Source organism: Chroicocephalus ridibundus, chromosome 7, assembly GCF_963924245.1.
Source record: "Chroicocephalus ridibundus chromosome 7, bChrRid1.1, whole genome shotgun sequence".
Classification (NCBI taxonomy): Eukaryota; Metazoa; Chordata; class Aves; order Charadriiformes; family Laridae; genus Chroicocephalus; species Chroicocephalus ridibundus.
Window position 1 is genome coordinate 55,960,629 of NC_086290.1, and position 26,148 is coordinate 55,986,776.

At 52.3% G+C, this 26,148-nt stretch overlaps 1 protein-coding gene across 1 annotated transcript in view; it reads right to left on the reverse strand.

Annotated features, from left to right (window-relative positions):
- LRRC75A (leucine rich repeat containing 75A) overlaps positions 1–26,148 on the reverse strand; it is a 93,408-nt gene that overhangs the window by 21,628 nt on the left and 45,632 nt on the right. The window contains exon 3 of the mRNA XM_063340843.1: positions 12,883–12,995. Within this exon, the coding sequence (XP_063196913.1) occupies positions 12,883–12,995 (113 nt within the window). The remainder of the gene's footprint in view (positions 1–12,882; positions 12,996–26,148) is intronic.

Sequence of the window (26,148 nt, forward strand, 5' to 3'; positions counted from 1 at the left end):
CCCTCCTGGGCGGTCAGGTCTCAGCACGGTGCTCTCCGGAGCCGCGCCAGCCCATTTGTAACCCACTGGCCTGCAATAAACAGCCTGATGTATCATCTCATTTCAGCCAGATGATTTCAACTCGCTGAGCATCTGGGAAATTTACCCAGTGCCTTCATCTTCGTTGCCAAACGGTGCCCCACGGCGAGCAGCCCTTGGCTGGGACAGCTTCAGGCAGTGCCCAGCAACGGTCCCACCTTCCAAATGCCACAGCAATATTCATCAAAAATAACTCATTGCTGTCCAAAACTGGACGATCTTCAGTAGAAATGAAGAACAAAACAGGCGATTTCACCACCTGCTTACCCTCTGTTTGGCAGGTTTTGGGGTGTGCAAAATACCCGCATTCCCCAGCAAACACGGGGAGCCGACCCGACAGCTCTCGCTCCGACAGGCGCCGCAGAAATCAAATTTCCCCTGAATATCAGCAACAAGCGAACAGGATGGCAGCTTCTTTAACTGCCGCAAACAGCACGTTGCAGAATTATTTCTTAATCACAGCCCAGCTAAATATTTGCTCCCCCGGATTTGCAGTGCTTCACCTTTCCCCCCACACCAGGCATTTAATTCGCTCGCCGTTCAGTCCTGTTTTCACGGCGCCAAAGGTCACCCCAGTGCCTCTGACTCTTAAATTCAACAAACAAAACATCGCGGCACTTTCCTCTCGGCTTCCCCCGGGAAAGACAGGTCACCCTGTCATCTGGTGCAGACTGACGTGCGCTGGCATGGCAAGGGACCCTGGCAGGGGGACACCCCAGGCTCGGTCGGCACCGGAGAGCTTCTCCCCTCCGCAAGGCATCTCGATGGCTTTTTCTCCCAGGCTGGATCCCATCTCAGGTCAGTCTCCGCACAGATTCCCTCTGAGAACCACACTTTTAACTGTTGAGGGCTCTCCAAAGCACGGGATCAAGCCGAAATCGGTTTGCCCTGCTGGAGACGGAGGAAGCGGGCAGAAAAACCCCGTCGATGGAAGAGCGGGCTCGGGACCAAGCACTGGTTGTATCTAAGCTAAACACCGGCCTGTAAGCTAGGTGAAAAAGCAATTCCTTCCGTTTGTTCCCGGCCTGCTACTTGCTGATGCCGAAGCTTTGCTGTAACGATGGCACAATGGTTCGGCTGCTTGGCCGGGGGAAGCCGGGAGCCGGCTCAGAGCATCCTCGCTGCACCGTCAGGTTCATCCCTCCCTGCCTGACGCACAGACGCTGATTCAGGGATAAAGCACACACCAGGGACAACCTGGTATTTATACCCCACTAGCCTTAAAAGAGCATTATTTAAAGCAAAAGCTGCTTGGTGCTGTACATTATTGACTTTGAAATGACTTAGCTTTTTTTTTTTTATTCCTCTCTCACTCAGCAAACAGATGTATCTTTCTCCAACCGGATGAAATCCTTCCCCTTTCTCCCACCCGGCTCAGCCTGCGCTGCTGACCTGCGGTGGACGATTGCCGGCCTGTTCGTCCCCTCCCCTCCAACACCACACGCCGTTCCCACACCAAGAAGGACAAAACGTTTCACTAAGGTTTTCGCACGGTCGCACAACGCCGGACCCGCCAGATGGGATGGCTTCATGTTAAACAGCTTTTTTTTTTTTTTTTTTTTTTTGGAGAAAGCATTCATCAGATTTTCTACATAGCGGGGGGGTGGTGGTGCTGCGATGCACGCCTGGCTGTAGATAGCTGCATCCCAGCGGGGTGTCCTCGAAGGGTGATTTCCCAGGGATAAGCCGGCTCCTGACAGCCAGGCTGGCGCCGGTGGGGACGGGGCAGCTGCCCAGCGCCGCTCGCCAGCGTCTTCCTCTTTTTTGGGAAGCGGCTTAGCCATATTTAACCCCAGGCTTAACCTGCCCACCCCACTCGCTCACACTTCGGGTGCCAGCGTGGAGCAAAACATTTTGCCCAGCCATCTTGGTGGATGCAAAGAACCAGCCCCAAAACCTTGCTCCGGAGCAGCTATCTTGGAAAATGGACCCTCCACAAACAAAGCAGCCCCGACCAGGCAGTTTTGAAGCCACATAGACCAGCAGAGAGCAAAAATACGGAAGGCGCTGTGCTTCCAGGCACGCGTGTGCCAAAGGGAATAAATTCAAGAGGCAGGAGCCCAGAAGCAGCATCAGGCGGAGCAGCACTGGGAACAGAACAACTGACAGCTCAAATCATGGTTGCTTCAATCCCAGCTGTAAAAGAGATATAAAGCCATCTCTTGAGGACCTTTAAAAAGTCCAAAGAGTCCCAGATTGGCAGATGTAGGAAATGCCCCATGGCCGCGAAGGAGACAGAAGTGAGAAGGAAAGAGGCGATGAAAAGTGCAAAAAGTGCCCTCCTGGGGTACGCGCTGTAAAATCACCCACACCCAAATATTTCTCCCAACTCCTTATTGTCTTCTGGTACCTCAAAAGGTTTCTCCCCCCCTCCCCCTCCTTTTTTGTTTTGCTGGGGTGTATGCCTTGAACCGCAGCAAACCTGCCCGGTCACTGTGCCGCGTGTGGCTAAGAGCCATATCAAACAGCCGGTCACAGCGCTGCTGGAAGACAGCCCCCCTCCCAAGTGTTGCAACAGCTTCCAAACATTTCTGCCAACCTATAGAAAACACCCTGGTTTTTATGTACGTTGGCCAAGTGCTGCGGGTGCCAGACCAAACCTAGGATGAGCATGTCCCGAAGGAGCCGCTGGAGGCCATGGCTTTGTGCCAGGCACCCTCAGCACCGCGCGACGCCGGGGGTGCCCAGGGGCGTACCGGGGATTTGCTCCGTCTGTCTGATAGAGGGGTTAACGCCACACCTCACCCCCCTGTGGCTCTCGTTGCCGCGGCAGTTCGTTAATAAGGCTGAGCAAAGTGCTTTCTCAGTCAGAGATGGACACCTGAGGCGGAAAGGCCAAGCGAAAAGACACCATGAGACAAGCAGGACGCCGAATGCCCCGCGGGTGGGATGATGCTCGTGGCGGGGGGTACCACTGACCGCAGCCGCCCCGGGGCAAATCGGAGACAGCCTCGAGCTGCAAAATCACTCGGCACATCTCCGACAGCAGCCAAGGGAGAGGGTTGGGTTTTTTCGCCTTGCTTATCCTCCCCTTGTTTTCCGCTCTCTCTCCAAAAATCTTAGCTCCCTTCTGACTTCTTCTCTGTCACTCCAGGTCTTCCCATCACATTAAGTCATCCTTCTGGTACCGGAGGATTACTTAATCCCCACGGTTAACCCTCGCCGTTCCCAGCGCTCACACAGGGACATCCCTTCGCATCGAGCAGATCTGCAGGACCTGCTGCCCGGGGACTCCCTCCTGCACCACCAACAGCTGGCACAGTGACGAGGGACGGGCAGGCATTAGACTCTTTCGGTGGTCATTTAATATTTCCAGAGGAAAGTCTGGTCTGCCTCAGCCAGGCTGGGATTTGAATGCTGAACCATAGCAATATGCAGAGATTAAATTCTAATTTCCAACCCTCTTGCTACAGACAAGCACAAAAGTAGGGTACGATAAGCTTGGAGATGGCCTCTCTTGTGCTCTTAGGGCAATTAAGAGAAAAAAAAACGTAGGAAATATCCGCAATATTTCTAATGCTGCAGGATAAACACAGGGAAATGCTCCCCTCCGCCCCAGTAGAGCTCTTATTAACAATTGCCACGCAGAGGCAGACAGCGGTTGGTATTTAGTGCCCACCCTGGGAAACGAATTGCTTTCCGCCTGCATCCAGACTGCAATCATCTCGGAGACAAACAGAGCTCTGTGCTACAGCCGCAGCCAACGCACGGACAGCCGGAGGTGGCTGGGAGCTCTGCAACAACACGCCTGGGCAAGGACAAGGACAAACATCATCCGCCTTCTGCTGCAGGGGGGTGACAGCCTGTCCCCCACCCCATCTTTTTTGAGCCATCACCAAACCGCAGCCGTTGCAGCAGGCATTGAACTCCCGAGGTGGATGTCAGCACAAGGATTTATAGACTCAGTGACCACACAGGTGCCACCAGGCTGCAGACCTTGGTCACTGTGATTTGACCCAGCAAAGGTTCAGAAGATCCACCAGGGTCAGGAGCGCCTCTGTCCCTCACCCACCTCCTCCTGGGAGACGCAGGACCCTACCTGTAAGCCAGGCACCCCACTGACGAAGCCTGACGGCCTCAGTTCCCAGCCCCAGGCAGCCTGAAGAACCACCAAGACCCAGAATTCTGCTTTTCTCCATCCCAAACAACACGCACGAAGTGTCAGGCCACGCAGGGAGAAGCAGAGGTTTGGAAATCGCCTGCTTCCCACTGCAAAGGCAGAGCCATTTGCAACACGCCCCGAAATCACGGCACCAGGCGATACCCCAGCCTGGATTTTGTAGCATTTGCTCCATATGCCGGAAAACACTTTGCTGCTCTGTCCCTTTTGATCTCCGGGACAGCCAGGTAACACGGGGCAAAATCAAGTCCCATGGACACAGACAGATCGCCCACGCGCGGGTCCCAAAGGTCTCCGGCTCACGAATGCTCTGCTCTCCTGCAGCAGGCACCAGCACGCCAGCTGTGCACGCACACAGGCAGACAGAGATGGGATTTTAATGGAGAGGAGAGACTGCATAATTCTCCCTCCAGCCTCCTCCCACCCACAGCGGATTCGTGTTGGATGCTCTGAAGAGCCCGTTTGTTGCAGGAGCTACAACTTCTCCTATCGCTCGCCCACAAGCTCCCGGCAGCAGCGGAGGATTTTTCATCCACAAACATTCATTCTCTTTCTATTCTCAAAAGGAAAGGGACATTATTCATGCACCGGGTTTCCCCCCTCGCCATGAAAACTCCCCCCCGCCTTTTTTTTTTTTGCTTCACAAGGGCTTTGTAGATAAATGCAAGCAGGCACTGCAAAGAAGTACGAAAAATCAGCACCCAGCATTCCTCCAGGACAGAAGCGGTTTGTGCCCCGACGAAATTAGGAGTGGGACGTTAAAAGATCGTTCCTACCAACAAAATAAGGCCGCTTAGCCCCCGCGAGTTCATCGCTAAATCAAAACACGCTTTTGCTTGAACAGTTCTCTTCACCTGGCTGCCAAGCGAAATGGAGAACGTGGGTTAAAAACTGCCGCAGCTTCCAAAAGCTGCCCCAAACTATCCGTTTGCACTTTCAGCCGGGTATTTTCAAGGCGATTTCTAATGATTTAGCGAGGAACTTGTCACACTCTTCCACTCTGAAGAAAAGGGGGTTTAGCTTTCCCAGCAGACAGGGAGCAAGGCGGCCTCGTCCCAGGCACACAGCACCCTTCCGTGGGGAAAACGTACTGGGAGAAAACCAGTTCTCTGCATTTCTCCTTGTGAAGCCGGTTCCTGCCTCCGTAAAGCAGCAGACACGGCTCCATCCTCCTCTCCGGCACAGCTGCTCTGCCAATACCTATTTTCCCAGCCCAACGGATCCCGCGGATGCGCAAACCCGAGCTTAAACCCCAAATGTCCCCAACCCCAAATGCACCACGGACCTGAGTGTTGGGGACAAGGCAGGAGGTGGAGGAGGATGAACCAAGCAGGATTTTCGCCCTCAGCAGCAGTTATTTTACGCCACGCTGACGGAGCTGGCGTACGACGGATATGGCACACCGGCCGCCGGACCAAACCCTGCGGATATGAGGGGCTAGAGGTACCAGGCCTTTAAACCGGCTCCAGGAGGGCTTACTTTCCACCCTGGGCTACCAAATGTCCTCCCTGACTCGTTGCTTTGTCAGCAGCTGCTGCAAAACAACGTCTTGCCGGGCTAAACTCGCCCTCGGTTCTTACCCAGGCGCTGCCGGAGGGGTGCAGGAAAGTGTTGCTGCACCTTCAGCCCTGCTTAGGCTGGGAAAAATCAAAGAAAACACGAGCAATATTCTGTCTTACTTTATCACGCATAGCCCTGTAATTTGCACATATTACACGGAGAAGCACCTACCATGCAGGGGCTTTTACACCCCCCGGCGCGGTTCCCATTGAGGCAGGGCCACAGGCAGTAATTTCCCTGCCAAAATGTACGGCAACAGAGAAAAAACACCCGTTTGCTGCGTTCACCCTGTTCATACCAACCCTCACAGAGAGACAGAAAGTGACAGCTACTGTCGGTCACTTTTATGATTAAATATATCCTCCATCTCAGAGAACTGCAACCCATTCGAGATACCTTTCCTAACCTGTCCCGAGAGGAAAATGATGGCTTTCGAGCTGCAAAAATGTTCGAGACGGAGAAGAATCAATGTTGCCCAAGTGGTGAGCCACAAGCCAAAACGCGTGAGGCTGCCAGGCCCCCTTTGCTGAGGAATCAGGAGCTCGCCCTTCGCCCTGGCAATGATGTACCAAGGTTATAGACGAGCGGGGCATCCTCCTGGGTGCTTGGTTCTTACCATGCCCTTAGGCAACACTTACTTTCCCAGCCCAACAGATCCTGTGGATGCCCTTAGGCGTGTTAAGAAAACAACAACGCAGAAAATTAGGCTTAAAGTTTAAGAGAGTGAAGAAAAAAAGGTACCTAATACTGAGGTCCGAAATCCATATGCAAATCCCTGAGAAGAGACCTGACTTTTCATAGAATCATAGGGTTGGAAGGGGCCTCTGGAGATCACCCAGCCCAACCCCCTGCCAGAGCAGGGTCACCCAGAGCAGGTGGCACAGGAACGTGTCCAGGTGGGGTTGGAATGTCTCCAGAGACGGAGACTCCCCCACCTCTCTGGGCAGCCTGTGCCAGGGCTCTGCCACCCTCAGGGTAAAGAAGTTCCTCCTCACGTTGAGATGGAACTTCCCATGGTCAAGTTTGTGCCCGTTACCCCTTGTCCTGTCCCCGGGCACCACTGAAAAGAGCCTGGCCCCGTCCTCCTGACACCCCCCCTTTCAGTATTTATAAGCGTTGATAAGATCCCCCCTCAGTCACCTTTTTTCCAGACTGAAGAGACCCAAACCCCTCAGCCTTTCTCTATCAGAGAGGTGTTCCAGTCCCCCCATCATCTCGGTAGCCCTTTGCTGTCCCCTCTCCAGCAGTTCCCTGGCCTTCTTCAACCGGGGAGCCCAGAACTGGACACAGCGCTCCAGATGCGGCCTCCCCAGGGCAGAGCAGAAGGGGAGGATGACCTCCCTCCACCTGCTGGCCACACTCTTCTTGATGCCCCCCAGGATGCCATTGGCCTTTTTGGCCACAAGGGCACATTGCACACTTTTCGGAATGCAAAGACCTCAGTGGTTCCCGGTGTGCTCATGCCACCTTCTCCAAACCCTGCAGCTCCTTCTCTTCGCTGACCTTGTCCCTTCCTGCCGCAGTCATCTTAAGAACCCAGTGGCTATTGTGGTAAAACACAACAAATTAGCGTAAACAAGATTGTTCCTCGAGCGCCTTAGGAGCAATGTCATTTTTCTGCAGACTGACATGTTAGATTAATGCATAACGAAGCAGGAATGCGGTTTAGCACGGACTGCTGCTGCTTGTCGAGCGCAGATGAAAGAATACCCTGTTTAAACCGGAATTTAGATGAACAAGATCCAGTGCAACAAAGCAATAAAGGGGCTTTTGGACTGGAATGAAGGAGAGATGCAGCCCAGAAAGCCCGTAACCGAGGTGGCTGCTGCGAGTGGACGGGGGAAAGGCAGCGGGGAAAAGCACAGCAGCAGAGATGCAAGAAGCCACAAGAAGAGAAGCGAAGGATGTGGCATCCCGTCGAATGATGGTGGCATTCCATTGAATAATGAGACATCCCATCGCAGGGAGGCAGCGACAGGTCCAACTCCGACACGCTTTGGAGCTCCAGGTTGGCAAAGGAAAGAGAGTTGGCTGGAGCTAAGTAAAGCCACCTGAAAAACCCGTGTGAATTGAGAAAGAAAAAAAAAAAAATCAGATTCTTGCTCCTCACACGTCCCAGCGCTGGGAGGAGGGTTTGCATGAGCGAGCGCTGGGAGCTCTGAAACATAAAATGGGTTCAGAAAGTGAAGAAAGTGTCACATCGGCTCACCCTGGTGCGGAATCCCCCCATAAGCTCTGTGCCAGGCTCAGGGCAGGCATGGGCTTCCTTTTTGGGTGTTTCTCCGCTGCTGCAGAGCAACAACAGAGTGCAATGAAAGGGAGCGTTAAAAAAATCTACGTATTTGGGTCCAGATCGACCCCTTTTAATTCCAGCGCTCAGGCTGAGCTGCTCCACCCGAAATTCTTCCATGCTTCTCACTCATCAACAGGATCTGTGTGCAAAAAAGGGTTTTAACTGAGGTAAAACAGGGCTAGATCTGGAGTTACAATATGAATAATTGATATTCCTTCAGAGCTGCTCCCTGCTCATCCCGGCGGGGCAGGTACCACCGCTCCGTCCCCTCCCTGGTGCATCCCTGGCTCCTCTCCATCGCTCCTGTGCTCAGAGGCAACACAGAGCAGCAAGTAAAAGCTAACGCACCGGCCATGACTCTCTGGGGATTGGAAAGACACAGCAAAGCCATGGAGGCTGTTTCTCCCCCTGGGAAACACCTCCTCCCTCCCCACAAAGCACACAAGCCTGTTCTCCAAAGCAATTACGGACGCGCGGAGCTTTGATTAGCAGTTTTGCCTTCGTGATGCTGAAGGCAAGCGCTTGGCAGCAGGAGGAGCAGGGAGATTCCAGGATCTAATTCAACTCCTGCTAGTTAAACGCTGGCCTGTGATCGTGTCCCCAGGCAGAGCCAGAGCCGTACAAATTCCTTTAGCAGGCTGGTTTCATCCTCCTGCTATTGGCTGCCCTACCAGGCAAAAAAAAAAAAAAAAAAATCAGGATTTTCATCCTGAACGTTTAATATAAATACATGTGATTCAGAGGGAGGCACGGAGAGGGAGACAGCGAGAGAGAGACAGACGGATTTATAATACGCCAAAAAAATAAGGTCGTTTGGCCCAGGTCTGGGCGCCGCGGTGCCAGGCAGAGCGGGGCGGCCAACGCTGGGAGCTTCTCCCTCAGTTTGGCTCTTTCCGTGCACACGCTGAACGCGGCGCCTGGGGTGAGATGGAAACGGGAAGCACTAACCTCCCCCTCTGCCGGCGCGGCAGGCTGCCTGGCCATCGCGTGGCCTACCAAAAAAATCAGCTCCAATCCTTTCTATCACCTGTCCCCATCCTCCTCCTCCTCCGGCTGCTCTGCTTCCCATTATCACCCGTAAGGAATACAGCAGTTGTGGAATACAGAAAAAGCAATCTTCCATCATAATTATTCCACCACATTTCTGGGGAGACTAATCACAGTTATTTGGCTTTGCACCGCGCTGGGTCGAGCTGTGCTGGCCGGAGAGCTCGGCAGAGGTACCAGGGGGTCCCAGGAGGGGCCGAGCCACCCCACTGCTCGTGGCTACGTCCCTCACTGCCCAATGGAAATGCCAACAGGCTTTTAGTGAAGAAAGGATGCCATCCCACTAAAAACTTGCCTGTGGGCATCTGGGGAGGTGGGAATACAATGACATCCACCACCCCTTCACGAGGCCTGAGCCCTGAGAAACATCCCACTAGTGTCTGAGACCCCCTTGAGCCCACAACTGGGGAAAACCTTTTAATCAAAGAGAGGGATCAGCATCACACTAATGCATCCATCTCCTACAAATGCACTCCCCACTGCTCCCGATTGTAGGGATAATTAAACTCCAATTCCTTCCCAGGCCCTTCCAACCCGTCTAACCCAGCTGCAGGCGACAGGGGACTATGGAGCATCAGGAGACGGGCGCAGACGTGAGCCCAGAGAAATGATGCCTCTTAACGAAGCCAGGGCTCAGATTACGATGTGTGTGTTTCTGCTTGTTACGAGTCAGTGCGCTAATGAGTGTGTCTCCGGCAGACAGGACCCAGGAGCACAATGCATCACAAAGATACAGATTTCTAATTAACAAAGTATTTTTGAGTAACTCCACAGCTCCAGACTGGGAGTTCTCCACAATAGGCTCCACCAATCCCTGCCGTTGTGCTGCAATCCCTAATTATCGCAGGGAACCAGGGAGGGAGCCAAAACACTCAATACAAGGTCAAGAATCACTGTGCAGGAGACAAGAGACCAGGTTTCCACAACCAAAGCACGTGGCTACATGCTTCCCATGGATGGACCCTCCAGGGAGGCTGCAACACAGGACAGGCGATGACTCCAAATTGTCCCTTTCTGACCGCAAAGTCATCTTGCAGGAGAGTGAGGAGACTTCTCCAACAAGAAAGAAAGAAAATGAAAAGACAGAGCAAGGAAAGAAAGAATCACAGAATGTATTGGGCTGGAAGGGACTTTTAAAGGCCACCTAGTCCAACCCCCCTGCCATGAGCAGGGACATCTTCAACTAGATCAGGTTGCTCAGAGCCTCATCCAACCTGGCCTTGAATGTCTCCAGGGATGGGGCATCTCCCACCCCTCTGGGCAACCTGGGTCTGTGTCTCACCTCCCTCACTTTAAAGAATGCCTTCCTTATATCTAGTCTAAATCTTCCCTCTTTTAGTTTAAAGCCGTTACCCCTTGTCCTATCGTAACAGGCCCTGCTAAAATGTTTGTAAAAGTTGTAGCATGATAAAACCAGCTACAGAAAGAGCTGGGAAAGCATTTCCCCAGGCTTTGTTTTTATTTCTGATAAAATGGGCCTATCCTCTCCTTCTCCACCAACCAAAGTCTCTCTGCTATCACCGCATCAAGCCGAAGCTCTTTTCCTTGTGAAGAGATGGATGCGAAGAGAGGCTCTATAGCTCCCTGGTCATTAGAGCCAGCTACTAATTACACCCCAGAGCAGAGCGCCGATGGGTTGCAGACTGCCATCAGACACATAAAAACAGTGCGGAAACTTAATATTTGAAAGTTTCTGCAACATCTGACAGGAGGGCTGGGTCAAACCAACGCTGACACCCAGGAACAAGAGCCCATTGCTCCCTTGGAGGCATCGCAGGGCCCTTGCAAACCCCAACCCAGATCAGGGGGCGCTGGGGAAACACCCGCTGGCTGTCGGCTGCGGAAGGAATTACCCACCAACACACACATCAGATCAGGAGCATCCCTGACGGGGTAACTGCTGGCGCAGAGATAAAGCAGGGGGTGCTCAAGCACAGGGAACACGAGAGAGACGCACTCTCTATTCTCTGTATGTTCCCTACATTACGGCATTTAGACCTTGTTGACTTCAACGTCTAACAAAGGGTTGGCTTCAACTCACAGCCACTTCCTAAACGAGCATCTAAACCAGAAACCCAGGCAAACCCCGTCCTACAAACCCTCACCATGGCAGCCAGCACCACGTGTTCGCAGCCCCGGGGTCTCTGCCGTGCGGTCAGGGCTCATTTACAGCCGAAACCTCACCCCTGCTATTAAAACCATGAAAAACCTCAGCTATTTCCCGGCTCAACCAAGGAAAGGGAAGCGTTACGGCAGGCTTGTAAGATAAAGCCTCACAGATCTCTGGCACGTGGACACGCTCGCACAACTGCTCCAAGCTGATAATTAAGGACAGGGATTTGTAATTAAAGACAGAGTGGCACAAAGCGCTGCTTTAAATTTTTTCATTTTCAAGAATTTCTTGTCTTTTGGGCTGTAAAGAGCTCCCCACTGCCACATCAGTGTAACTTTAATAACGCCCCGATGGGATGACAAGGGGTGTGCATTTCCTATCCTAATTAAGGAAAAACCCACCAGGGTAACTGAGCCGCGGGGTCGTTACCCGGCTCCGTGTGTCGAGCCCAGCTCGCGGGGTACAGCCTTGCAGCCCCAGCATACCGCCTCCATTTCTGACGCCTTATGGGAAAGAGCAAATTTTAGTCATCAATACATCTTAAAAACGCTCCTCGACACACAAGAGTACAGTCATGGCCGCTAACGGAACGGAGGCGTTCCTGCACGTTTGGGTCTCCAAGCACAAGAGGGTGCGAGGATGCTGAGCCAGATCTCCGGGAGACGTGGTCCTAATCCCGTTTGGCCACACAATCCTTTATTGCCTTGTGTCTCTTTTCCTCTTGTGTTATTTTCCTCCCCTCCTCTTCTCTTTTCAGACCAAGTTTTTTCAGGGGATTAGTCTCCGCTATGGCTACAAATAGCATCTGCTACAACAGGAACCAGAACTCTCTTGGGACCACGAGCCAGCACCTGGATACAAATCCTGACTCTGCCGGATTGCGGCTTCTTTTGTATTTCTTATTTCCTTAAACAAAAATAATAAATATATAATGCATAACGTTACAGAAAACAAGGAGCCCTTTGCATCCCCATCAGCCTCACCCACAGATTTTTCAGCTCCGTGCATCCGGGACATCGGCAGTCGGGATGCTTTGCTGAGGATTCGGGGTCATTTTCTCTCTATTTTTAATCAAACAGTTCCCTTCGGGCAAACACGCTGCAAGGCACCGTGTGCATGGCGACACATGCCTGTACACTAATTACCAGCTAATTAGGATGTTTTGGAGCAGTTTGTCTCCCGCTCTCCGATGCCCAGCACTGGGATGTTTGGGGGATGGATGGTTCAGGTTTCCCAGCCCGTTCCCCCTCCCTGTGCTGCTCTCCCCTGCAACCGGGATGCAACGGGGCAAGGAAAATGGAAAAGGAGGAAAACACCTCTGGGTGAGCACGAAGCAACCTGATAACACAACCACGCACGGGGGGAAACGCTGGTGAGACAGGAGACGACTGAGGGGTTTGGAGGCTGCGGCAGGCTGAGAAGGTTTTGACCTCCCAGCCCTGGCTAATGCTTTTAAGCCCTTTCCTTCATCGCGGTGGATTTGTTCCTCCTGTCGCTGCAGGTCTGCAACAGGCAGCTCCCACCAGCACCCACATTTGCACACCACGGCCCAAAGCATCGTGGAAAAACCCCTTCCAGCTCTCCTGAGCCTGGGGGTGGCCTGAGGACGCAAGGACCAGGGAGGGGACAGTGACCCCCCAGGGTGACAGTGGCTTCCAAGAGGTGACTCACCAGGACTGTGGCTTCCTCTTCATGATGCCCTGGCGTCTCCACTGCGAGTGGGGGCTGAGGTGGTAGGTGAGCTGCCGGCAAAGCTTCTCCATGGCCCCGAGGGAGTCCCCCTCCTGCAAAGACAAGGGAGGGACGCCAGGTAAGGTGTCTGCAGCGTTACCGTGATGCCCCCGGGATGCTCCGACCCCGGAGCGGCTCCCTACCAGGAGCTGGCAAGTCGTAAAGGACCACGCTAAAAATTGTAGAGGAATTGGGAAAAAGAAACCCCGCGGATCGCTACAACGCTGCAAGGATGGAGCGTCTCGCCAAGGGCCACCCCGTCCTGCACAGCCATGGACGTTGCTGCTGGAATGTGAACGCACAAGCCCTGCCTGGTTAAGGGTGACAAGGTCCCTTCTTGGGACCGTTACCATTTGACACCACGTAATAGCTTTCTGCACTAAAGTTTTACAGAGATGGATTAAATAAACCAAGCAACCCATACGTTACCATCCAAACTGGTTTCCAAAAGAGCAAACACTAAGAGGCTTCGTAGGCTGGTGGAGATCTCGGGAACAGCACGCATCAGAAACTCTCACAGCATATATTTATTAGGAAAAGAAAAAAAAAAAAGCTTCAGGGAAATTGGGGATTTTGGCGAAGTCTTCTCAATTCTGATGAAAATTTCATGCAAAAGGATAGCGGCTTGGAAAACTTCAACTCTGAAAGATTCTAAGAATCTGGTTCTAGAAATTTTCGTTCCCAAAAATAAAATAAAATACAAATACTGGTATCTTGACGATTCAATCGTGTTTCATTTCAAGATCTTTACATAGCAATGCACGGTGTGACATCCAGTAACGCAAACCACGCATCTTGCCCTGCCTGGCCTGCCCTCTGAAAGGTCCCAAGCAGTGATTAACTCCACCTAAAAAATAATAATGATTAAAAAAACCATCGAGATGTGACAATTTGTGGCATCTGCCCGGTTTTATGAAATTGCTGCATCACGGAACGTCTTCGAGAAGACGCAGGAACTGAATAGGAAGCCCTAAAATAAGCGCTCAGCCTGGGCTCAGCTCGCCGCTGCGTGCTCAGGGTTTTGCTGTGTGCTGGGAGGAGCTGAGCAGGGGATGCTGAGGAAGACGCTCCATCTTCTCTGCCCGGACGTCCAATTCCTGCTGCCTTCACGTCCTCCCTTGGAGCCCGAGCGCCCCGGCAGAGCTGGGAGCTGCGCGTTTCGTGCAGCCTAATTCACGCGACTTATTCTCCTCCCTCGCCTCCAAGTCGGCAGAGCGGGACCGGCCTTATAAAGACATTATAAATATTGAATTAACCAAGGAGCGATAGGGATTTTGACAAATCACCTCTGGCTGTGCAGGGAAAACAATTACAGCAGGTTTTTCTCAGGGAAAAAAAAAAACCAAACACACAAAACCAGGACAGAAAGAGCATATCTGCAGATGGCTGGAGCAGAAATATCAGCGTAGGACTCGTGGTCTTCAGCTTCTCCATTCAATCCAGCCTGCAAGACACTAAGGCTTGAGAGAAATGGGGGTAGTTTTCTCCCAGACATGTCCAGGTGCCTACAGGGCGACTACCGTTAACCAAAAGCTGATTTAATTCGGGGGCGATGCTTGCCCGGCTCCAGCCGCGCAAACCAGCAGCCGAACGACGGCACCAGCCCTCACTCCCTCCATCAGGCGCGCGGCGGCAGGTGATTTCGGCAGCTCAGGTGGAAACTCCAGACCCAGAGACACCAGCAGGACACGGTGTACGGAAAACGCCGCGTCAGCACGAGCTGGAGCTGAGCTGGAGCACATCTGAGCTCCGCAAGCTTTTGACAGCCGTACCCCCTGCTTCCCAGTTTGCGGAGGAGGAAATATGGGTTTAAGAGCACATTTAAACCCATACTTCTCAACACCTCATTTATCACTGCGCTTAACTTGAAATAAGGGTTTTAATCCCACAAATTTCCTTTCCATTCCATTCCATCCATCAGCCTACGCTAAACCTCAGGCATGCCGAGATCTCCCCTCCCGCTGGCGACCTTGCGGCAAGAAACATCTACTGCCCTAGGCTTGGGGATGGATGAACCCTAGGAGGCTCAGCCTGTCAAATTAACACAGAAAAAATAATGAGAGGGAAGGTTTTATTTCATGTTTTGCGCTGGAAGGCCTGGAAACACATTGCAGCCATTCTTTAATTAAAGCCTCAAAACATTTTAGGAAGGCAACAGCATACGCTGCTCCCTGGAACGGCTCTCCATTCGCTCCCTGCCAGCAACACCTTCCTCGCTGCGTAACCAGCATCCCAATGCGAGAAGAAAACCCCACGAGTTTTGACACCTACCCTATTTTTTTTTTTACCTTTGCATAATACCCCCACCAAGCTGCCTGGTGCCATCAGCTTGCGTTTAACCATTTTTTTTTCCCAGCTCCTCCTTGCAAACCATTGCAACAGCCCTGGACATGACAGCGTCCACCCTCAGCACCGCGCGGGGCTTTCCATCTCCAAGCCCTCACCATATCGTGCGGAAAAACTCTTGTTGGAAAAGAAACAAGGGGCAAAACTGCTGCGGAGCCAGTAGCCACCGCGTAGCAATTCAGCGCTGCACGTTGCCTCCAATATAATCCTGAAAGAGACAATTAAAATTGTCTCCAGTATTACCCTGACAACTCAACAGTGGGGGAAGTGAAACCATTCCCAAGAGGAATGCGGCAAAATAGCAGAGAAAGTAAAAGAAACAAGTTTTTGCTGGTACAAATGTGGCAGGACCGCCTTCCCTCTCCAGCAAGGGATCTTCCCCCCGGGCAGCGTGCTCGCGCCAGCCCTCGGTGCGTAGCTGCCAGACCTCCAGCGCCGTGTGTCCAGATGGCGGGTGGAAGCTCAGACCTTGAACTTCACATCAAGCTGATTTCTGAGAAATTCAGCCCAAAGAAACCCCCTCAAAGAACGCAGCAAATCATCCATCAACACCGATACAGCGCATCGAGGGCTCCAAGGAAAGACGCTAGAGCAGGGCAAAGCATATTTTAATCCTTATCTCTCTACATCAGCGGCCGCAGTCAGCTCATCCTTCACAAGGTCATCCCCACCAGACCATTCGTCCAGCCCTTTGATCTTCACCGGCAAGCTCAACTCACAAGCCCTGCAGCTATCGGGCTACTTCTATTTTGGGGTTTTAAAACTTAATTTAGAGAACACGATTTCAGCACACGGCAACTCATGCATCTCCTTCTGGTCTTGGTACCATGCGAGGGTATAAGCCAGCAACAGAAGCATAGTCTTTTCCGCACTGGTCTGTAGATAAGTGCCCCAGTTTAGCACTGGGATAAATAAACAGGCCATTTCAGAGCCTTCATAAGAATCGCAGTTTTGGGGTTGGGCTCCTTGCTTCTGCACATCTCATTCCCATCACCGCGCATCACCTGCCCACGGGTGAGACGCAAACCTCTCTGCTTCGAGAACCCACTTTTTTTTTTTTTTTTAGGTACCTTCCTAAACCTCTGCAATTCCTCGCCAGAGCTTTGCGGGATGCTCCAGAGCAGCCCCAGCCCTGACCCCGGCGTACGAGAGCTGCCCTGGGGTGCAAAAAACACGCGCGCAGAAGGAGGGATTTAGCTGACGCGGTGCCAAAGGCAGAGCTGGACGCTCGTCTGATGGTTTAAACAAAGGCTTTTTCACTGTTTGTGATCCAAGTCTATCAGGAAATAATTGAAGCTGACGCACACCCTGGTGGGACCGAGCCCAAGAGCTTGTTTGCAAATTGAGTCAGCTTAAAACTCAGCCCAGCTCGCTCGTGTTGACAAAGTTTTAACCTCGCTGCCCGGCGGACGGGGAGAGCGACCGCACGTGGGGCTGCCCGGAGAGCGCGGGGTTAGTGCTTTACACCGGCAGGAGCGATGATGCTGAGCGCTATCCCCGTAGGCTTCCCGACGCCGTGCCAGCATTACACCCTGACGCCGACATTCCCTCCGATGCAAGGTAACACCCCTGCTCTCCAGCACGATCCTCTCTGCTGGGTACCATCAGCATCCCCGGGCGTGATGCACGAGAAGACATAAACCCCATTGGATGCAGACGGATGCTGCTGCTCCCCTCTCTGCTTCCAGTCGCTAACCACTTCCCGCAAAATCAAACGCAATGGCCAAAAAGTCCTTCTGCCCCGCTTACATCAGTCTATATCGCAGCACTTAGGCGAGGTCAACATAAGACTGGGGTGGGTTTTTTTTGAGGTCAGAGGGCAAATGAGTGGCAAGGCAGCCTGCCCTCAACCTGCAGAAATTCAAACCAAAGCAAACACTGTGTGCCCTTTCCGCAGAAGGGACGGTAATCAAGCACAAGACATATACAACGAGAGCCGCCATCTTCACTAAGCACATTGTCTCCCCACCGGAACCGAATTGCAGCAGTGATCATTCCCGAAACAACACGCAGGGATGAATCTCCAGCAAAGGCATCGCCAGCGATAGCATGGAAGACCTGGCTCCTTCTACCATCAGGCATTTGCAGTGCGCGTGCGTGGGAACGTGCGCTTGTCACTCTGGTTTCCAGGCTCCGGGAGGAGAACTGCAGAGCATCGCAGGGTTGGAGAGATGGGACAGACCACACAGGGAGTTCAGCTTTCCCAGCTGACGACACTGCCAGGAAAAATATGCCCTTTCTCTTAGCACCACGCTCGCAGGCCAGCTGATAAATGCTGGTAACGATGCTGGTGACGAGCCCTCAGCTGAGCTAACTCCCTACAGATCCATCAGCCACACATCTGGAAACATCTGCGAGTTTGCAAAAGCTCTCGGTGCCGGGATCTTGCACGCGCCTGTACAGCTCCTACATCAACAGGGAGAGAAACCTGTGCCGCACACGCAAAAAGACTGCTTTGAGCAGCACCCGAACTGCGGGCAAAAGCCTCTGTACAAGGAGCAAGAAAGCCGTATGGCACCCGCTTCCCTTCTCCGTTGTCTTGGCTGCTCAGCTGGAAAGTTTTCAGGAGAAGACGAGTCTCGCAGGGCGCGTTTATGCAGCACCCCGGCTCGCCGCAAGACTCATGGAGCCCACAAAGAGCAAACGCTGGTGCAAGCATCAGCTCAGAGAAGCAGTTTTTGGGCAATGTCGTGGCTCCTACTCGACCACGTCCTCTCCAAGCTGGCAGAGACCCAGCGCAGTTCCCAGCCATCAGACGGGATGCTGAGCGCGGGACGGAGCAGGGATGAGGGGAAAGCTGAGAGCAGAGGCTCTTCCCTGCAAAGGGCCCCTTTCCCCGTCATTCCTCCTCTGTCTTCGCCTGCCTCCAGCCCTCTGGAGAAGGAGAGGGCTGCTCGCTGCCAGGAGGCGCCCGGAGATTCATGAGATTTTAATCCTTTAACAGATTTCAGCTGGGAGAGGGATTCATGGCACATGCCCCATCTGCGATCCACAACCAGCCCCGCGCCAACGGCATCTCGTTCGACTGGAAAACGAGGGAGAGCGGCACGAGTCGAGCCCCGTCTGTCCCCACGGTAGATGGGGTGACCAGGCATGTGCCGGGGACCACCAGGCTCCTGACCGCAGCTCCAGCCCCGAGAGGAGAGCTCCGGATGAAGGGATGGAGCAGCAGCGCTTGAAATGGGACTCAGTCGAACCCCAGGGACAAACTGGAGCAGGTAAAGGCGAGGAGCCAGGCTCATCGCCCTCGTGTCCTGCTAAACCCACCCTGGTTTCTTCACGGGGACCTGTTTTATCCTCACCGATGGTCTCACCTGTGGCGTAGGAGAGAAACTGTTCAGCCCCTCTCAGCGCCGTGCACCGAGAGGGCCCGCGGGTGAGGTTATCACCCAGCATCTGCACGCCACGTTCAACCACAAACGAGCGATCCTTGGACGCCTTCCTCGCTGCTCGGCCGAGGGAGGGAGGAGGGGGTAATTGGAAGCAGAGGGATGACACCACGGGAAAGCAAACATGGGACGAGGAGGACGGTGTTTTCGCTGGGGATAAATAACCGCGGTGTCACCGCCTGCCCTCCTCGCATCACCGTGCGGCGACGGCACCGGGGCGATGCAAGGAGGTTAAGAGTTGTATTCACAAACCGGATTTCTCCTCCAAAAGAAGCAGACAGAGAACTCGGAGGAGGACACAAAGCATAGGAAAGCCTTGTGATAAAGATGTTATCGCAAATTAATTTGTTTTCATTGAGAAATGAATCACCAGCTCCGCCCCCAACAGCAGAATCCCTGGTGGTGCGCGGAGCCCTGGGGGGGGTTGCAGCGGGGCCAAACATCGTGTAAAATAGGCCAACATTAATGATTAAAGGGCCCTGGTAAAGAATTCCTGCTGCAGCACAGCAAGGGATTGACCTAAATTAGAACAATTAGCCATTGTCTCGGGTCGGAAGAAGCGACAGGTTTTTGCTCGCATTATTACATAGCCCCATGTTTCTGTCACTTGCAATCAGCCTCTGGGGGGAAAAAAAAAAAAATAAAAAAATGTGCCGTACTGCAAATCTTAACATGCAAAAAGTCCCAAATTGTCCCTCCAAACCCATGATTTTGACTTAATTAAAGTTTAAATTTTTTTTTCGCCTTTTCTGTTTCTTTAAAAAAAAAAAACAAAACCCAAAAACTTTCAAACTCGCATCATTCCTGTCGGGATGCTGCAGGATTTGCAGCTGCCACTTTAGTGCACAAAAAGCTCTGTCCGCGCACAAACCGTTGCAGCCACAGGGAAACCGCGCTCACCCTGGGAGCACCATTCCCCGCATACGAAGTGTTCGGTGTGGAGACCCCTCAAGCCACGATATTTGCTTTCCACAAAAGTTCAGTGGATGCTGACCCCTAAAACACGACCTATTTCGCACCCAGACAATACAGAGAATGATAGATTTCCTTCCAAATCCTCCTCCTTGTTTCATTTGTCTTGGGTGATTAGCTGGGACAATAGGATAATCGTTTGGACTATTGAGTAAAAAAACAATTGAGAGGGAAAAAAAAAAAAACCAGCTACGCTCACAATGGTAAGCTGAATTATTACGCAGTAAAACAAAGACATAAAATAGTGAGAGATGCTCTAGGAAGCTCTAGGACAGATCAACCCCAACGGCTCTGACATACCTCAAATCAGTTATCACAAATGAGCGTGGAGCAAAGGAGAGCCAACCCCCAGGAACCTGTGCGGAGGTAGGGAGAGACTTTGGGGGTTGGGAGGGACGACAACAAAATGAAGAGGAAATTTTCTCTCAGCACTGTCATGCGTCCCCATGTGCAAAGCTTTCACAACACCAGGAGGTCCCTAACACGTGCCAAAGCTGATGGGCCACCGGGATCTCCAAATACCTAACTGGGAAGGCGACAAGAGAAGACACAGGGACACAGGCGATTAGTAAGCGAAAGCCACGTCCACCATCCACCGGCACAGAATGGCTGAACCCCCCACTCCAAGCCAGGTCAATGCAGCAGCCAGGAAAAAGCTCTGCCCACCCAAAACCTGCAGCCGCTCCCGTGGCCCCGAAACAGCTTTCCTGGGCCGCTGCCACCAGAACAGCATCCTGCTCCCCAGAGCCGCGGCCCCGGGCTTTAATAGAAACCGAATTTACGATGCCTTCCCTTTTGATGTAGTCACGAGGAGCTGAAGTCATCTAATGGCTTTCTGGTTTTCTTTCTTTTTTTTTTTTTTTTTTTTTCCTTTCTTCTTTCTTTTTCCCTCCCCCCCACCTCTTGCTTTCAAAGCGTGGGGCTAAATTGCAGCCTATTGTTGCATGCAGACATCTGCGCTGCAGCCAGCCCCGGTCCCAGCAAGCCACCGCCAGACTTCCCTTTTGAAACCCTAATGGAGGTTTTCTCCGGCAAACCATCCTCCTCCTGCGAGACCAGGAGCCGAGGAGGTAGGAAAGGCTTTAAATCCACCGTTCCCCTCCCACCGAAGGCCAAAACATGCCGACAGCCAGCTGGCAGCGAGCGTTCAAGGTTGGTGTGAGATCGTCCCACCACCGCAGGAGGCTCCGTGGTTGCTCCTACCTACAATCCCATCCAGGTGTGCAGAGGAGGATCCATGCCAGCAACAAGCCCCTCTTGCTGCATGGCTGGTCGGTCATTGAGTTCCTCGGGCAAGGCATGAAAACGCACATGGAAAAATCCCCTTTGTGCTGTAGGGAAGAGCTCTCCAGGGAAACGTCCTTAAAATATCACTGTAAGGATATTGCAGTTCCCTCTCCATCATTCCAGGCTCCTCTGGGAAAAGACCCCAGCACGTGGGGAACGAGCGAGGAGGCAGATGATACCCAAAGGCAAGCAGATATGGGCACGGTGGACGTTAAGTGATATATCTTGACCACACAGAGGAAAACTAAATCCAAATAAAGTGACAATAGAGCTTTAAACGGGTCCATTCAACCACCCCATATGACCATGCAGAAATTATTTTTAAAACAAATCAAGGCCATTTTAATTCAAATTAGAGGAGAAACTGAACAAGTTTAATAAAGGCCATTTTAATGAGGTTGTTCCCAGCAGGGATCATGGCAACTGAGCTAATCCACTTGATCTGTCCTGAGGTTCCCCAGGTACGCAGCCACGGGGCCAAACACCGCCCGCGCCTCCCCCTGCCCAAGGTTAGGGCCAAGCTCTCACTGGCAGCAGAGACACGCCGATGGCTTTTGTAAGGGAAGGATGTGCCCCATGATTAATTCACATTATGAAACAGCCAAGAAAAGAACAGCTGGTCCTGGAAGAGAATGAAGGTCTCTTATATGAGAAAAGGCATTTGCGTTCTTACAGGAAAAATGCGTTTTTGTTGGCATGGGAAATTCAGATTTGGGCTTGGTGACCCCTCTTCTCAGCATGGCTCCAGCAGCGAGCTCGCTGCAGAGTCCTTCCCAGCCATCCACACAGCAGCAGGAGGTTTGAAAAGACAACAGAACCAAACCAGCTCCTGATTTCCCACCGCGGAAGGGCACTGGGTGGTGGAGCTGGGTCCATGGGGTGCAGGATTTGGGTCACGGACCTGGGAACAGCCAGCGAGGCCCTCGCAGACCTGTCAAATTACCATGTACAGCCAGGTCCCTTTCTTGGAGGCTCTCTGCCAGGAGATGAGTGTCGCCACCCTGGACAAATCTCTCATTTCTGTTCTGCAATGTCGTATTTTACAGTGGCCACTGCGGGTCCACAGGAACCCAACAGGGCTTACAGAGGGCCAAAGCCTAGCATCAAATAAGGTACTATATCTTATTTCGAATCACCTAATATGGGGGTATTTTCATATAAAACTCTCTCATACATTAGGAAGTGGTTTGTGGGAAATTCTACGGAGAGTATGTTAAAAGATACACAGAAATAGAAATGCATAGACAGAGAAGTTGCACAGAAACAATGCAAACCCACCAAACAGCTCCAGATGCTCTTTGGATACAGAATGTTGCTCGCACTGGAAACCTTACTCCCTTCCTTCTGGTTTGCTAGGGCATAGGCTTTACCATCCAAAATTCCCTCTTAAGAATGGGCAGAGGTAACAGCAGCTGTCTAAAGTAGCATAAATAAAAGGCAAAGAAAAAGACGGCTTATTTTTTGAGGAGGAGAAGGACCAAGCAATAAACTATACTTTGATAAAAGCTTATCAGAAAGTAAAACTTCCCGTCCAGCAGCAACCCTTGGAACGTTTTGGAGATCTTGCAAGAACAGAGAAGAGGAACCACTCCTCATCAGCATTCCTGATCAGAAAACTCATTCCATTACCTGGCAAAACCCAAGCCCAGCAACCAAACCACCCAGTACAATCTCAAACCCCAAGCCCAGGCCTGCGGCGATCAGGCCAGGCAGGCTGAGACAGGAACGGCAGCCCCAGCTACTGCACAACATGACCCAAAGCTGAAAATGCTTTTGCATAAGACTCGTTGAAGGTTTGGGCCATCATTAGCTGCAAGCTCTGGGCTGAGAGCATGTAGCACTTCTGGTCTTCACCACCTTACTGGAGAAGCCTGACACACTGGCAGGAGCAGTAGCTGAAGGTGTCCCTTAGCAGATGGCAGGCAGTCCTTGCCAGGGCAGACAGCATCAGCTCTGGCAGCAAGCTCGGCAAAATTAACGTTTTGTGGAGTCTTGCCTGACAGCAGCAGAAAACTCAACAAGGGAGAAAGTCAACAACCGGTGCAAAACATAAGGGGCCCAACCTGGGGACTTCTGGGCAGGAGGTGCCTGCAGGGACAACCAGACTCTCGACTGCGGGTAACTGCCTGACCCATCGCTCCTCGTCACGCTCATTGCAGCCGGTCTTCAGAAGGTCCTGCTAACTCCTTGGTCCAAAAGGAGCAACTGGCTTTGGTCAAATTAACCAAATGCTCAGCCATCGAGCGTGGCGCATGCGTCAACTTCATGGTTCAAAATAACTCAAATGCTCTTCTTCCAGGCAGATCTATCAACGGTGCAAACCCTCTCCCCAGCTCAGCCCAAACCACAAAGGCACAAGACTGCCACGTCTTGCCATCACATGCCCGTTGCAGAGATGGGAGTGGACATGAACCTCCTTAAGATGACCAGCACGAGACTGAGCACCAGCAAGGTTAATTCTTTTGTTCTCAGTAACGGATTTGCTCCTGTTCAACTCTTGCAAAAACCAGCCAGACCAGTCCAGCTCTGGACTGGCCTGACACCACAAAGCCACTGCCAAACACGGGAAACCCATGGCTGAGGACATCTGCACTGGACATCCCGACACAGTACTGACGACCTAAGACGACCACAGAGTACCAAGGACACCAGCAATTAAACCCTGCCTTGAACTGCCCCAAAGTAGGAGCTGGTGAAGCTGCAGCAGCAGCAGAACATTGAAAGCGGAAATTTGTAGAAACAAAGAAATGAAATGAAAGCCAATTTTGCAACTCAGATACTGCTATAAGAAGCGCTCATCATCCGCTTTGACGAAAGGCCAAAGTGCGATGCGTTAGATCCGGTGTTGACACACCAAAATGAAAAGCAATGTACAATAGGGCTTATCAAGAGAGCCAGAAGTACAAGATGAATGGCATCGCAGCAACTCAGGAAGTTATTCAAAAGGATCCTGGAGTAATATTGCACTTGGACTTCAGAGAAGCAATTAAAGAAGGCAATAAAATTCGAGGTGATAGATGGCCCTGAGGGGAGCATGTAAGATAAAGGGAAATTGCAAAATAGAATATAAAAATCTTTTGTGAGAGCTACTGGAGGGTACCCAGCTTAGCTTCCGCAGCAGAGGACAAATAAGCAGCAGTCACAAAACGACGCGGGGAATGGCAGGGGATCCGTGTGCTGCTTTGCACCCAACAGTGGCATTACCTGATGCCACCGACTCCACCCTCAGCTGAGACGCACACAGCAAAGCTGTGACTGCAGGGGAGGCTTTTGAGCATCACCACTCCAACATGTGCTCCTGATCCGCACGGTAAGGTCCTCAACCAAATAAATTGGACCCACTTCAGCGCTATAAACAAAGTCACTAATGGGAAGGCCATCTAGATGCCAGTGTTTGTTCCTGGAAGGGTCACTGGGCCATGCTTTTAATGACAAATGCATCTGTATCCTTCTGATAGACGCAGGGCGCTATCATAAAACAAAGCAAGCAGCTAAAAATCCAGAAGAGCCATTCATTACCCTGGAAATATCTCTGCAAACAACCAACTCGCGCGTTAATCATCGTAGCTGGTGTAGAACAGCAAAGGCAGAAAAACACCCGAGGTGCTGGGCTGGCCAGACTGCAAACGAGAAGAGGGGTCGGAGGTGCCGACCTCTAATGTCTGCTGAAGTCAGCGTATTCGGTGGACGATGGCACTCGCCATCCTCCTGCATGCACAGACAGGGAGGACTGACACGGGAGCCTTGGGGGACGCAGAGCCCCCGGGCAGCTCCTCCCCAGTGGGGTTCAGCCGCTCCCCATCGCTCCCTGCCACCGTCCAGGAGCGGTCTGCGGGCAAAGCTCCCCCGCGTGTTTTGGCAAACAGCATCATCCCTCACCTACAGACCTGCTGTCTCTACTCACCCGCGTGGCCCCAGGCCGCAGCAACCACCGCGTCTCCACGGCGACTCCTCTATTTGCTTTTCAGGTTCTCAGAAACCTGGGTTGGTTGTTGTTTTTTTTTGCTGGGGAGCGATGCGCACGGGATGGAGATGGATGCTGGGTGCAGGAAGCTTGGCACGGTGTCCATGATACCTCCCACCATCCTGCCTTGAGCAAACGCAGCTCTTCAGCCAGACCCTGCCCTCACCGCTTTCTGCAGAAGCTGACATTTCTCGGGGGGGGAAAATCCTGTTGGGAAATGCAGGTTGGAGCCCAGCACCCGCTTTTGCTGTTAAATGCAGGAACCGCTCGCTGTTCTTTGTACCCCTCTCACCCCGGGGTTAAACCAGAAGTAGATTATTTGGTTATTTATGTCCCAGATGCAGGGCAGCACGTAGAGATTTTCCCAGCCCAACAAATCTCCTACGGAGCCTGTGTCTCAGCTGCACCGCACCGGATCCCACGGGAAGCAAACCCCCGTCCAGCCCGTTATTGCTGTTGGAGGAGCGCAGGAGTGTCCCCAGGATACCACTGCAAATATTTATGTCATTCCGTGGGGGCTCTCAGCCCCTCGCCACAACCCCGGGAGTCTCCTGACGCGCACGAGAGCCTGGGAAGGGGCGGCAGCGACCCCCCCTTGCATCGGTCCCTGCTGCTCCCCGCTGCAGGCGGGCACAGAAACGTGGATCCCAGGGCAAGGGCATAAAACCCTCAGAGCAACGCTCGCCTTCAGCTCATTAACCACCGTGGGGCCTTCGTAGGCACAAGAGAACTGGGAATTTTCTTTGTTTTTTTTTCTTTAAAAAAAGGAAAAAAAAAAAAAAAAGATAAGATGACAGTAATGAAGCAGCAGCTAATAGCAGTGGCTGCGCTCCAGCCAGCCTCTCCCAGCAACAGCTCCGGGATGCAGCAGGGCTTGAGGGAGCGGGGTCGCTTCCATCAGGCGCTCCAAGCGGATGCGAAACTACCGACGCAGACACAAAGAGCTGTGCTGGGGATTTCCTGGAAAGCTGGGACGGAATGGAGGAAAGGGAAAGAGACAGAGAAAGCGGGAGGATTAGCAAATTACCTAATGATCGCAAAACTCTTTGAAGATGGAGAGGGTGGGATAAAGCTCTTACCCAAATCCCCAAATATCCCAAACTGTGAGATAATCGCTTGCTGGACTTTGGCCAGAAATCACAGTCCTTGTCATCTATGAAGGGCAACTGCTGAAAATCCCGCTGGCAACTTCCCTACCTGCCAGACCTTGGCTCTTTGCAGTTCTTTACTGCTTTTTGCCCAACAGAG